The following is an 11,076-nucleotide window of genomic DNA, read 5'->3' as shown; positions in this document are numbered from 1 at the left end:
TTGAGAAAATAAATGACACTTTATTTCACAGACCGTAAACAAAAACAAATGAACATTCAATTATATCCACAGTTTGACTCGAAAATAGTGAAGATAAGATGACTAGCACCGATTTTTGTCTCAAATGCTGAGACAGAGGTGGCGGCAAAGACCAACTATTGCTGTAATGACAGACCTAAAGTTAGAATCTCAATGTTAATGCATTTTGATTAAAGCATATACTACAAAACAGTTCCAAAACAAATCGTCATTGTCCATCACCAATACCTACTGTGATTTCTAACCATCTTACTCGACTGTCATCTTGTTAGTGGCCTACGTGATTACGTATTGGAGAATTGCTAAACATCCCATCTCAGCCCCGCTCTACTGCTATTAAGCCACAAACTCACTCAGAGTGGAAGATATGTGATGGGTGAGGAGCATCAAATTTCACCTGTTATTTGGCACCATGTGCGTACCGTCTTGTCAGGGTGTGCGTCCTTGGTATTACTAAGTTTTGTAGTCACTTGTAGCAGTTGTGTAATGAGGTCCTCTGTCAACACAAGACTGGCTACACTTTGTAGGCAGAACTGAGGGAAAGGAGTGCACCCAGATTCAACATTCTTTTTGTTGTAAAATAGACAAAGAAAGATATGTTCACGTCAGGAATGATTCTTACTGGAACAGCAAAAACGTATTTCCATTGTGTGCAAATCAGGTAAAAAAATGGGCCGCGACAAACTTGAAACATGAACAGAAAGGGATTGAGAGGATGTGATGGCCTTGGTTGATTTAAGAGACCATCTGAGTCAAAGTTGCTGTGTTGAAGCTGAAGTGAGCGTAGGTGTTGCATTAGGACTTGAAGACGTGCACGGCCCTAACGACGTACTGCCTGCAGATGGGGCACTCGCTCATCCTCTTGCCACACTTGGTGCAGGTCACCATGTGGCCGCACTCCAGCAGAACGCAGTCGATCACAGCGTCCATGCAGATTCTGCAAAGGTTTTCGTCGAGGAACATCTGTGGAACTCTCTCACCATCTGCAAAAAAAAAGGGACGGGGGTCGACATATAAGAAAGGTAAATGCTTTGTTCGTCTTGTTTAATGAGGAGTTGGGGTCGTAATTTGGTTGATAATAAATTGGAAAAGACAGAAACACCACATTACAAAGATGGAGATGACAGTACAGTACTGTAGTGGAATTGCCCCCTGCTGGCTATGTTAAAGAATGCACTTGGAATTGAAAACCATGGATTTGAAATTTGCGTGTGCAGCAGTGACTATAGACAGGGAGTAGACATGGATTACTGTACTCACAAAAAGTTAGGGATATTTAACTTTCAGGTGAAATTTCAGGACCAGCCTAAAATGCATTCAAACCTTTACAGGTGAACTTAATGTGACTTTCTCTAAGCTTTTGAATGCACATGTCCAACTGATGTTTCAGTACCTATTGCACAAGTTGCTATTCTCTAACGAGGAGCTCAAAGGCAAAATTCACAACAGACGTTTGATCCTTGGAACGACCAATACATGTCCTGGTTGTTGAGATTTTTTGTTGTGGTGTACCCACCATTGTTAACTTTTTGTTCCAATGAATTGTTTTAGATGAGGAACTCCCGAGTGCATCCTTCTTTTTAAATGCCCTGTTTTCATGAAGTGATGTCACTGTAGCGTGAACGTTTTACAGCTTCTATAAATTTCACCTAAAAGCCAGATATCCCATTTTGTGAGTAGTGTACATTACGTGATTAGCTTTGCAAACGCTAACAAGATGACTTATGTTTGACTGTGGATTCAATGTGGCAGGAACATCACAAAAGAGGACAATTTAAAATAATGTTTCAATTAGCCTTCTTCTGGGAAAAAGCAAGACAATATGCTTTACGCAAGTAAACCGGAGACCTTTGCAGTTAATTACATTCTGCCTGAAGGAACTACATGCAGGAATTTCACCAAAAGGGATGCGGTGGGAATACGCAACAGTGGGGTTGTTACAAAGGTTTTCGTCGAGGAACATCTGTGGAACTCTCTCACCATCTGCAAAAAAAAAGGGACGGGGGTCGACATATAAGAAAGGTAAATGCTTTGTTCGTCTTGTTTAATGAGGAGTTGGGGTCGTAATTTGGTTGATAATAAATTGGAAAAGACAGAAACACCACATTACAAAGATGGAGATGACAGTACAGTACTGTAGTGGAATTGCCCCCTGCTGGCTATGTTAAAGAATGCACTTGGAATTGAAAACCATGGATTTGAAATTTGCGTGTGCAGCAGTGACTATAGACAGGGAGTAGACATGGATTACTGTACTCACAAAAAGTTAGGGATATTTAACTTTCAGGTGAAATTTCAGGACCAGCCTAAAATGCATTCAAACCTTTACAGGTGAACTTAATGTGACTTTCTCTAAGCTTTTGAATGCACATGTCCAACTGATGTTTCAGTACCTATTGCACAAGTTGCTATTCTCTAACGAGGAGCTCAAAGGCAAAATTCACAACAGACGTTTGATCCTTGGAACGACCAATACATGTCCTGGTTGTTGAGATTTTTTGTTGTGGTGTACCCACCATTGTTAACTTTTTGTTCCAATGAATTGTTTTAGATGAGGAACTCCCGAGTGCATCCTTCTTTTTAAATGCCCTGTTTTCATGAAGTGATGTCACTGTAGCGTGAACGTTTTACAGCTTCTATAAATTTCACCTAAAAGCCAGATATCCCATTTTGTGAGTAGTGTACATTACGTGATTAGCTTTGCAAACGCTAACAAGATGACTTATGTTTGACTGTGGATTCAATGTGGCAGGAACATCACAAAAGAGGACAATTTAAAATAATGTTTCAATTAGCCTTCTTCTGGGAAAAAGCAAGACAATATGCTTTACGCAAGTAAACCGGAGACCTTTGCAGTTAATTACATTCTGCCTGAAGGAACTACATGCAGGAATTTCACCAAAAGGGATGCGGTGGGAATACGCAACAGTGGGGTTGTTAATGATGATGAACAGAACAGATGCAGTTTATAAAATGACAGAGCACATCGAGGAGACCACCTTACCTCCAATGGCCTCATTGTAGATAGGAGGGGGGAAGGCCACCACTTAAGTGTGGAAGAATTAAAGTAAGAGAAAATTGAGCATGATTATTAAGAAAAACACCCGTAATAGGTGTATATAGGTTTTAACCATACAGTCCAGCAAGTGTGGTTAAAAGCAGGGTGTGCATATTCAGGACAAGTAAGTGCTTACCTTTGGTTACAGTACTGCTCACATTTTCTACTGCAAGAAAAAAAGGAAATGAATCAGATATCAACCACCAGTACAAGAGCAACAATCAAGTGACAGCATGAAAACTGCTGATATCGATCAATACGGTTGGCTACGATTAAGTATTCCATGTCACGTGGGATTTAATAAAAACAGATGGCATATTACAATCATAAAATGACTGTTAAAACTGTGGACAACAAGCCGTAAAAATCGGGTTTGAGGAGGAATCTGATTTGAATCAGATATGCCTGGAGTCTGAACGCAGCCATTGTGCTTATTTTAGAAGTCTCCTCAAAGAAGAAAAGAGCTCATTACCGGTGATAGACAGGGTTAGTGGTTATTGAAACTTTGTATGGTGCACTATACTACGACGAGAGTAGGCCTCATCATTGTTTCGCAGGTTTGGAATGACATGCAGGACAAACATAGTAGATGAATAACATTGAAATGTTGAATGAGTTGATTTTTCTGAAAAATTGCACAAAATTCATTCTGCACTTAATGGTGGTTTGCTGTTAAGCAATTTTGTGCCATCCATGAAAGATAATTTTTATGCATGAGAGCCCTTTGCAATGTAAAAAAAATATATATGAAGATAACTATGATGTACCGTATATTGATTCAATAGAAAACAGAAATATGCACACATTTTGTCCATAGAGTAATTAAAATGGCATTTTTGTCATACATCTAGTTAAGACCTGTGTGTTCCTGTGTGGCCACAATGTATCACTGATGAAAAAGTGTGACTCTATCTGTCGTTGAAGTTGCTGGCCTCGAAATATTTTGTATCGGACTTCGTTTTTATCGTGTAATTGAAAACATACAATGACAATGACATGTTAGGCTGATAATAGTCTAATATACACAAGACTGACTAACATATATAGTGTTGAGTTGCAATGAGTTTAGAAAACGTGTACTGATGATCAACACTGAGGGCCCCACGGAGCCATGGGGCAGCCCTGATGGTAAACTGTATTGAGTCATGCATTGGGTTACTTTCTCAACCTAGCCTATTACAGTACATGTTTAGTAATCATGAGTTTGATTCTGAGCAACCAAATGAACACCCACATGATTTCCTGTTCTCCTCTGTTTCTCTGTAGAGTCTGCCGACCCGCTCCACCAGCTCCCACTTCTCACAGCACCCTGAGTAGTTGACAAAGTTCCTGGCCAGGATCTCCTTCAACTGCCTGACAGAGAGGCCCTCGATGTCACTCACACTGGAGATGTCCGAAAGAGACGCTCGGAGCAGACGCCGCGTCTGAGGGCTCGTCTAAAGCAGCACAAGGCTCGAGTCAAACAGTAATAACCCTTATCCACATAATTAACATCAAACCACAGTGCTCTTGTGATGTGTTGCAATAGAAAATGCCTTCAATCTCAGAAACCTGGAACTGCACTAAACTAGACACGCTCACAAAAGATCATCACTCCGATTACCTCAGGTGTGTGTTCACTGGGGTCCAAGTTGAGAAGTGACACTGATGTGGCATCACCTATGTCCTGCATCAGAACAGAAAGAGAACATTCCTCTTCAGTACATGCAAAGGAACAGAGAGCCTACTGACGAGCTAAATTAGTCATTCTTTGTTAGGGCATGATACCTTGAGCACAATGGCACCCTCCTCCTTTTATAGTAAGGCTAAGCAGTCCCAAAGCTATTCACATAATTCTAGTGGATCTGTCAGCTCAGAGCTTCTTATCATCCATAACCCCTCTTTATGTGGCTCACACCACAATACGGTTGGAACTTCAATTTGTTTAATTTCAATTTACCTCTCCTTCAAAGTTGGTGATTTTTTTTCAAAATCATATCTGTGTTGTACCTTAATGTAATGAAAATTCTGTGTGTTAGCTGTATTGATTGTTAGTGCACCTATATGTGTGTGTGCGTGTGTGTGTGTGTGTGTATGTGTGTGTGCGTGTGTGTGTGTGTATGTGTGTGTGCGTGTGTGTGTGTGTATGTGTGTGTGCGTGTGTGTGTGTGTATGTGTGTGTGCGTGTGTGTGTGTGTATGTGTGTGTGCGTGTGTGTGTGTGTATGTGTGTGTGCGTGTGTGTGTGTGTATGTGTGTGTGCGTGTGTGTGTGTGTATGTGTGTGTGCGTGTGTGTGTGTGTATGTGTGTGTGCGTGTGTGTGTGTGTATGTGTGTGTGCGTGTGTGTGTGTGTATGTGTGTGTGCGTGTGTGTGTGTGTATGTGTGTGTGCGTGTGTGTGTGTGTATGTGTGTGTGCGTGTGTGTGTGTGTATTTATATATATATATATTTTTTTGTGGGGGGGGGGGCAGGGGGGGGGGAAAAATCATGCCAGTGTCCTCCTCAATGCCCAATGTGTGACTATTTTCCAACATTAAATTGCTCACGTTAAGTCTCGTCGGACCCGACAGGGAGGACCCATGTGTTGAAAACGTTACCATAAGCGTGAAATATATCAATATTGAGGTGTATTTTGCAGCTCATGCGTTTTTCAAAGCTCAACAAATAAATTACTAGCAATCAAGCCACTCACGTAAAATTAATGAAGCCTTCCTTTAACTGATGTGTGGACTCTATATATATCCCTATATACAATACCCAGTTCATTACAGTGATTAGGGAGTAGGGAATACTGTACGTGATTGATTCCGAATATTGCCTTTGTCTTCAATTTATCAGAGTTAACAAAAAAGGTATTCATGTACTGACCCGGTTGCTGTCAGAACTATCACTCCTGCTGAGAGGTTCCGCCTGAGAGGCAGCAAGTTGAGACAGCTCTGAGGCAGACTGTATGGTCGAAGGTGGTGGAGTATACATGGAACGTGAGTGGAGACTACTTGTGTCAGGCTCCTGCTCCTCCTCTTCTTCCTCCTCATCCTCCTCCTCACTGCCTTGGTGACAGAGCACCAGGTCCACCAAGTCTTCTTTTTCTCTGCACGTGTCGGTGGGGACATTATGAAGCAACAAGTACTGTCGCAGGTCCCTGACCCTTAGACGCATTAGCCGTGGCCGATGGAAGGCTGTTGCCTTCAGCAAATGACACGTGGCACAGATGCGCACATTCTCGAGAGGCATGGAACACAGAGAGCAGAAGCACTTCTTGCAGTCGCTGCAAATGTGCTGAAGGGAAAATAGAGCAGAGAAAAAAAAGGCATTGGAAATTAGACATTCTAGGCATTTAATGGCGTTTAAAAGTTGCTGCATTAAAAAAAAAACTGCATTTGGACAAAAAAAAAGGAATAAAAATAAAAGTGATATTTAATGAGCCCTTCAGAAGCAGAACATCTGTTCAAGATGTTCATGCACAGAAACAGCAGGTTGCATGATTTTTTTTAACTGACAAAGATCAAAAAGTAACACATGCATGGATTGGGATTCCACTGGCACGCGAGCGAGACAAGCTCGAGGTCTTGACATAAGGAGACCCTCTGCCATACATGAACATGAGCACTGAGTTCGAGGCAAGGGGGTGGGGCATGTTTCAGCATCTGCTTCAAGAATCAGCTGGGACCACACTGTGCTTCCAATTAAAACAAATCTGCTGGCATCTGGGTGTAAACGAAATGGACTTTAACCCATTAAACCTTAGCTCTAAAACAAAAGAAGAGGATTTGTGAGCATAATGATTTTTTTTGTCTTATTCACATCAAGACATTAAAACTGATATGACTACACGCATTATGGTTTATGCTGATAAACACTGAAGCCTATAACTTTTTTAATAAAGGTTAATTGCATATTAATAGCAATTTGCATTACATTTATCTGTAATGATTAGTAATTCGCTTCACAGGCCAAAATCAAATATTGAAACGTCACTTTTTCAATGTCGTCTGAAATATTGTCTCTTAAAAAACACACATCCAACACTGGGAAATCAATTATTTGAGCAAAAACTGACGTGCTATGTTCACTTACTACGTGTCTTAAGTTGTGTATACTTTGCTCCTCACATGCAGACAATAAACAAACATGCCATCAAAAGCCCCTGGTGTGGTACCTACCTTCCTCCTGAAGACCGAGAACGCCAGACCACAGGACTTGCACACTAGGCTGGGAGTTCCTGAGCTAGTGGGAGGATATGTAGAGTATCCTGCACTGGGGGCGAACCTGAAGGGTCCAGCACCTGCCCCGAAGCCTGGCTGCTGACCTCTGACGGCTCCGGTACCCATAACTTCATTCAGCAGACCGCAGCATGAAGCCCACACGGACGAGGCTCCTGCCTGATATTTTTAAGAAAGCACGTTCAGTTCAGATTAATTTGTATTTTCTTTCATACTGTATATTTTCTTAATTTCGAGGCGGGGACAGAATGTGTCCCCGTGAGTGAATGTCTGCTCAATTAAATTTAAGAGGAAGAAATATGCAGTACTATTAATTTAGCTTCACAACCAAAAGCAACATAATATAAATATTTACATTTACACACAGAACGAGACGTTTCTGACAGGGAAAAGACACCCTTTAGTGTCACTGGCAAGATAATCCTGTAACCAACACTACATTCGCACTGGTTAACATCAGGATAAAGTGGCCACCGATGGCTCGGGTTACATTGCTAAGGTTAGCTGGATGCTAGCAACCATCAAAGCAGGAAACGAAGCTAAGAATGAAACGAGAGTTAAGTGAAAAGGCACCTTCATTGCCGCTCCGGAATGTCTACTGAGAATGTGCAGGTTGACAGTGTATTCATTGCAAGGTGGGCGTCTGTTGGTAAACTGCTGAACTGGCCAACGGTGTCTTGGCGTGATTACGCTGCCGAGTGCGAGCGTTCGGGATTCTTCTTCTGTCCCAGTACGTGGCCACAGACACAACAAGACAGTTCTTTATCGCCATCAACTGGAAAGGTTGAACTTGTCCTTGTTCTGTATGATACGTATTTGCTGTGGTATATCACCATACGCGAAACTGTTCATATATCCATTTTCTAATTTCTTATCATCACAAGGGTCGCGGGCGTGCTGGAGCCTACCCCAGCTGTCTTCGGGTAATAGTAGGGTTGCCAGCCAATCGCAGACTAAACTGTTCAGTAGTGTAAAAGACCTGGACTGTGTTATCGTCGACAAAGAAACTAATTATTAGAGCCTGTTTTGTAAGTGTTACGTGATAGCTTGTAGCATAAATTGTGTTTTAATGGCTAATTTAAAAGTGTGAGAGCTTCCATTTTACCTCTGGATTTTGTTTTACAAAAAAATTAGGCCAGATTAAAAAAAAGTTAAATAAAAAGTACGTTTTTCTTTTACAGTTTTGAGAAAATAAAATAGTATAGCATTTTAAAAATCGTGGCAATATCATTCAACATTGTAACATTTTCTCCTCACAACCCGATACGGGTGATGATTTTAGTTCATGATTATAATATGTGGTGGGCCAGTTAAAAAAAAATGCATGCAGTGATCCGCAAATGGCCTCCGTGACGGACAGACCCCAGACATCAAGTGACAGTCGACAAAGTGCACAAAATTAATGGCTCTCACTAATACTAATACTAATACTCATACTAATACTGTAATTGGAATCATCAAAAACAACCTACTGTATAACTTTTCATTTGATGATTAAAAAAGTTTGCTCCTATTTTTATTACGGGATATTTATCATCCAATTATCAGTGTTATGAGAAATACTGAATAGGTAACTAACAGTGGTCAGAGTATTATTAGGATAGACTTCTTTGGAGGCTTGTTTCACCGATACACGGGACTTCATAGTTTTTACCGAGTGGTCAGCAAATTGTTTTCGCAAATGTATGTCAGTCCCATATAGCCAAATACTGTACAATGAATGGTCTTTGTTCAGTCTCTATCTCATGAGGTTTGCGGCATCTCGCAAATGAATGAGGCATCGCCGGTAATTGCCTCCACATTCAATATGGCTGCAACGTTTATGATTCTGCATCAAAGCAGGGTCTACTTATATTTGCAATCCATAGTAATAGCAATGTAATGAAAAAGAAAAGAACTAGGCCATCTGGTAAAAAAAAAAAAAAAAAATCATTTAAGTTTGAATATAGGAAAAAAAGCACACCGGTCCCAAATACAGCTCTGGAATAAATCAAGGGACCACTCAAAATTAATTGCATGTCTTTGACATATTACACAGAGGCCCATGGTTGGTTGTTTCAACATACTTGATTTCGAGGTTACAAACCACACACAATGAACTAGTTTGCACAGTGGTGTAAGAATATGTTGTCACGTAACATTGCTCATGAGTGGATACTTAGACCAAAGTCTAAAAAAGTGAACTGTGAAGTGAATGCAAGCCCCAATAAAGGCAGGACAGTGGACTGATGCCGTCTCATGTTTCAACACCCGTGGGTTAACCTATTTGTGGATTTTTTTTTCAACATTAAAAAAATAAATAAATAGAAATTGTATAAAAATGTTGTTTTGCCCATTGTTCGTGGAAAACACTTGTTGGCGATTTAACAGCCTTTAAAAATATTTTGTTAAGTTTAAAACATCTATATTTCTAAGGATATCCCTGTATAATTGACACTGTTGCCTACTACTAGTGTGAGTCCAGTGCAATCGTTTGTCTTGTATTTTCACTTGTGGAAGGAGCATTGAATTACCATGCAGATCCATCTATGTGGATGTAGCTGCCATTTGCCATTTCGCCAAACAAACCATTTACACCAGGAGAGTTGTAAACCAATCATTTGGATTTCAAATCTGTTGAAAATGGCAATGGAATCATACACAGAGACCTTGATGATTTTTTTTTTAACATTGACTAAGTTTGACTACTTTTTCTAATGCCAATAATATATATTTAGGGTCAGGTAAATTAAAATAAAAGGTCATTAAAACACGTGTTATTCAGTTTTTATGTTATGATTAGTAATAATGTTTAAACACATCATTATCGTTTATTGATCGATCGATATATCTAGAAAATAAAACTATACATTGACTAGAAGTAGTGACTGGATGGCCACCGGATTAAACAATAATCATTATGTCGCCAAAAATCACAAGGATTCTTCGTTGTAATCCAACAAAACTGACTTGAAACGTTAACCTCCTGTCAAACTCAGAATAAGAGATCTGAATGAGACTAATTATCGATACATTTGTGAATATTTAATACTTGTAAATTGTAACAATTATGACGTGTAAAATCTTTGTTGTTATTGTCACTGCTGTCAAACAGAATGTGAGCGTCCCTTTCTGATGACGTCACTTGCGGCTTCTGATTGTGCGCGCGCTTGGTGTATATCCAGGTGAAGTTGACGGAGAACATTTCTTTTAGTTTAAACGTCAGTCGTGTTAACGATGGAAGCCGGCGCCTCCCTTATGAGTATGATGGTCATGTATGCGGACGAGTCTGTCGATATTCGCTATGAAAACGGGGCACAGTTACTACTTTCGCCCTGTGGCAGTGAGTTCATGCTGGCGAGAGGCTCAGTGCCTGCTGAACATCCTCTTCAAACTCCCGTGAGAGTTCGACAGAGGACGCGGTTCACCACCAGCGCTTATAAAGTACAGTTAAAAAAAATACTAACCCTATTTTCAAACGTTAACTGATGTAATTTGAAACTATTAATTGTACAGTAATTTAGTGTATTGGTTGTCAAAGCTGCGTCATTCTTCTCAACTCAGGAATTGATCATCACTGCACTGGCGTTCAGAAATAAGTATGCCAGTCGACCATATCTGCCAGAGGAACTCACCACTCCGATTCATAAACAGGTACCATTATCTTCAGTATCTGCTGTGAATTGGGAATTTCTCCATTGCGAGACTAATAAAGGTTTTCTTATCTTATCTTCTCATACATTCTACATACATTCATTCCACCCCCCGCCCCCGCCCCCCCATCCCCTACTACTCAA

General features: G+C 40.5%; 2 protein-coding genes across 5 annotated transcripts in view; one reads left to right on the top strand and one right to left on the bottom strand.

Annotated features, from left to right (window-relative positions):
- LOC109511638 (E3 ubiquitin-protein ligase RNF34) lies at positions 1 to 8,057 on the bottom strand. Of its 3 annotated transcripts, XM_019862862.1 has the most exons (8): positions 7,874 to 8,056; positions 7,241 to 7,459; positions 5,946 to 6,356; positions 4,701 to 4,763; positions 4,332 to 4,533; positions 3,234 to 3,263; positions 3,044 to 3,085; positions 1 to 1,022 (listed from the first exon to the last, which is right to left on the bottom strand). In XM_019862862.1, the coding sequence occupies exons 1-8, from the start codon at positions 7,877 to 7,879 to the stop codon at positions 835 to 837; spliced, it is 1,161 nt and encodes a 386-aa protein (XP_019718421.1). In that variant the 5' UTR covers positions 7,880 to 8,056; the 3' UTR covers positions 1 to 834. The 3 variants fall into 3 exon arrangements, with proteins under 3 accessions (XP_019718421.1, XP_019718422.1, XP_019718423.1); XM_019862863.1 differs by lacking the exon at positions 3,044 to 3,085 and having other exon boundaries at positions 7,874 to 8,051; XM_019862864.1 differs by lacking the exons at positions 1 to 1,022; positions 3,044 to 3,085; positions 3,234 to 3,263 and adding an exon at positions 3,887 to 4,129 and having other exon boundaries at positions 4,258 to 4,533; positions 7,874 to 8,057.
- Positions 8,058 to 10,418: 2,361 nt separating this feature from the next.
- The window catches only part of cunh5orf34 (chromosome unknown C5orf34 homolog), a 5,120-nt gene continuing 4,462 nt past the window's right edge, over positions 10,419 to 11,076 (top strand). Inside the window, exons 1-2 of one of the 2 annotated variants that reach the window (XM_019861150.1) lie at positions 10,419 to 10,723; positions 10,844 to 10,933. In XM_019861150.1, the coding sequence (XP_019716709.1) occupies positions 10,517 to 10,723; positions 10,844 to 10,933 (297 nt within the window). In that variant the 5' untranslated portion in view covers positions 10,419 to 10,516. The remainder of the gene's footprint in view (positions 10,724 to 10,843; positions 10,934 to 11,076) is intronic. The other variant, XM_019861158.1, reaches the window with a different exon arrangement.

The sequence above is a fragment of the Hippocampus comes genome, unplaced genomic scaffold, assembly GCF_001891065.2.
Source record: "Hippocampus comes isolate QL1 unplaced genomic scaffold, H_comes_QL1_v1.1 scaffold147, whole genome shotgun sequence".
In the NCBI taxonomy this organism is placed as follows: Eukaryota; Metazoa; Chordata; class Actinopteri; order Syngnathiformes; family Syngnathidae; genus Hippocampus; species Hippocampus comes.
Note: the sequence above shows the minus strand (reverse complement) of the source record. Positions and strands in the feature narration are given on the sequence as shown.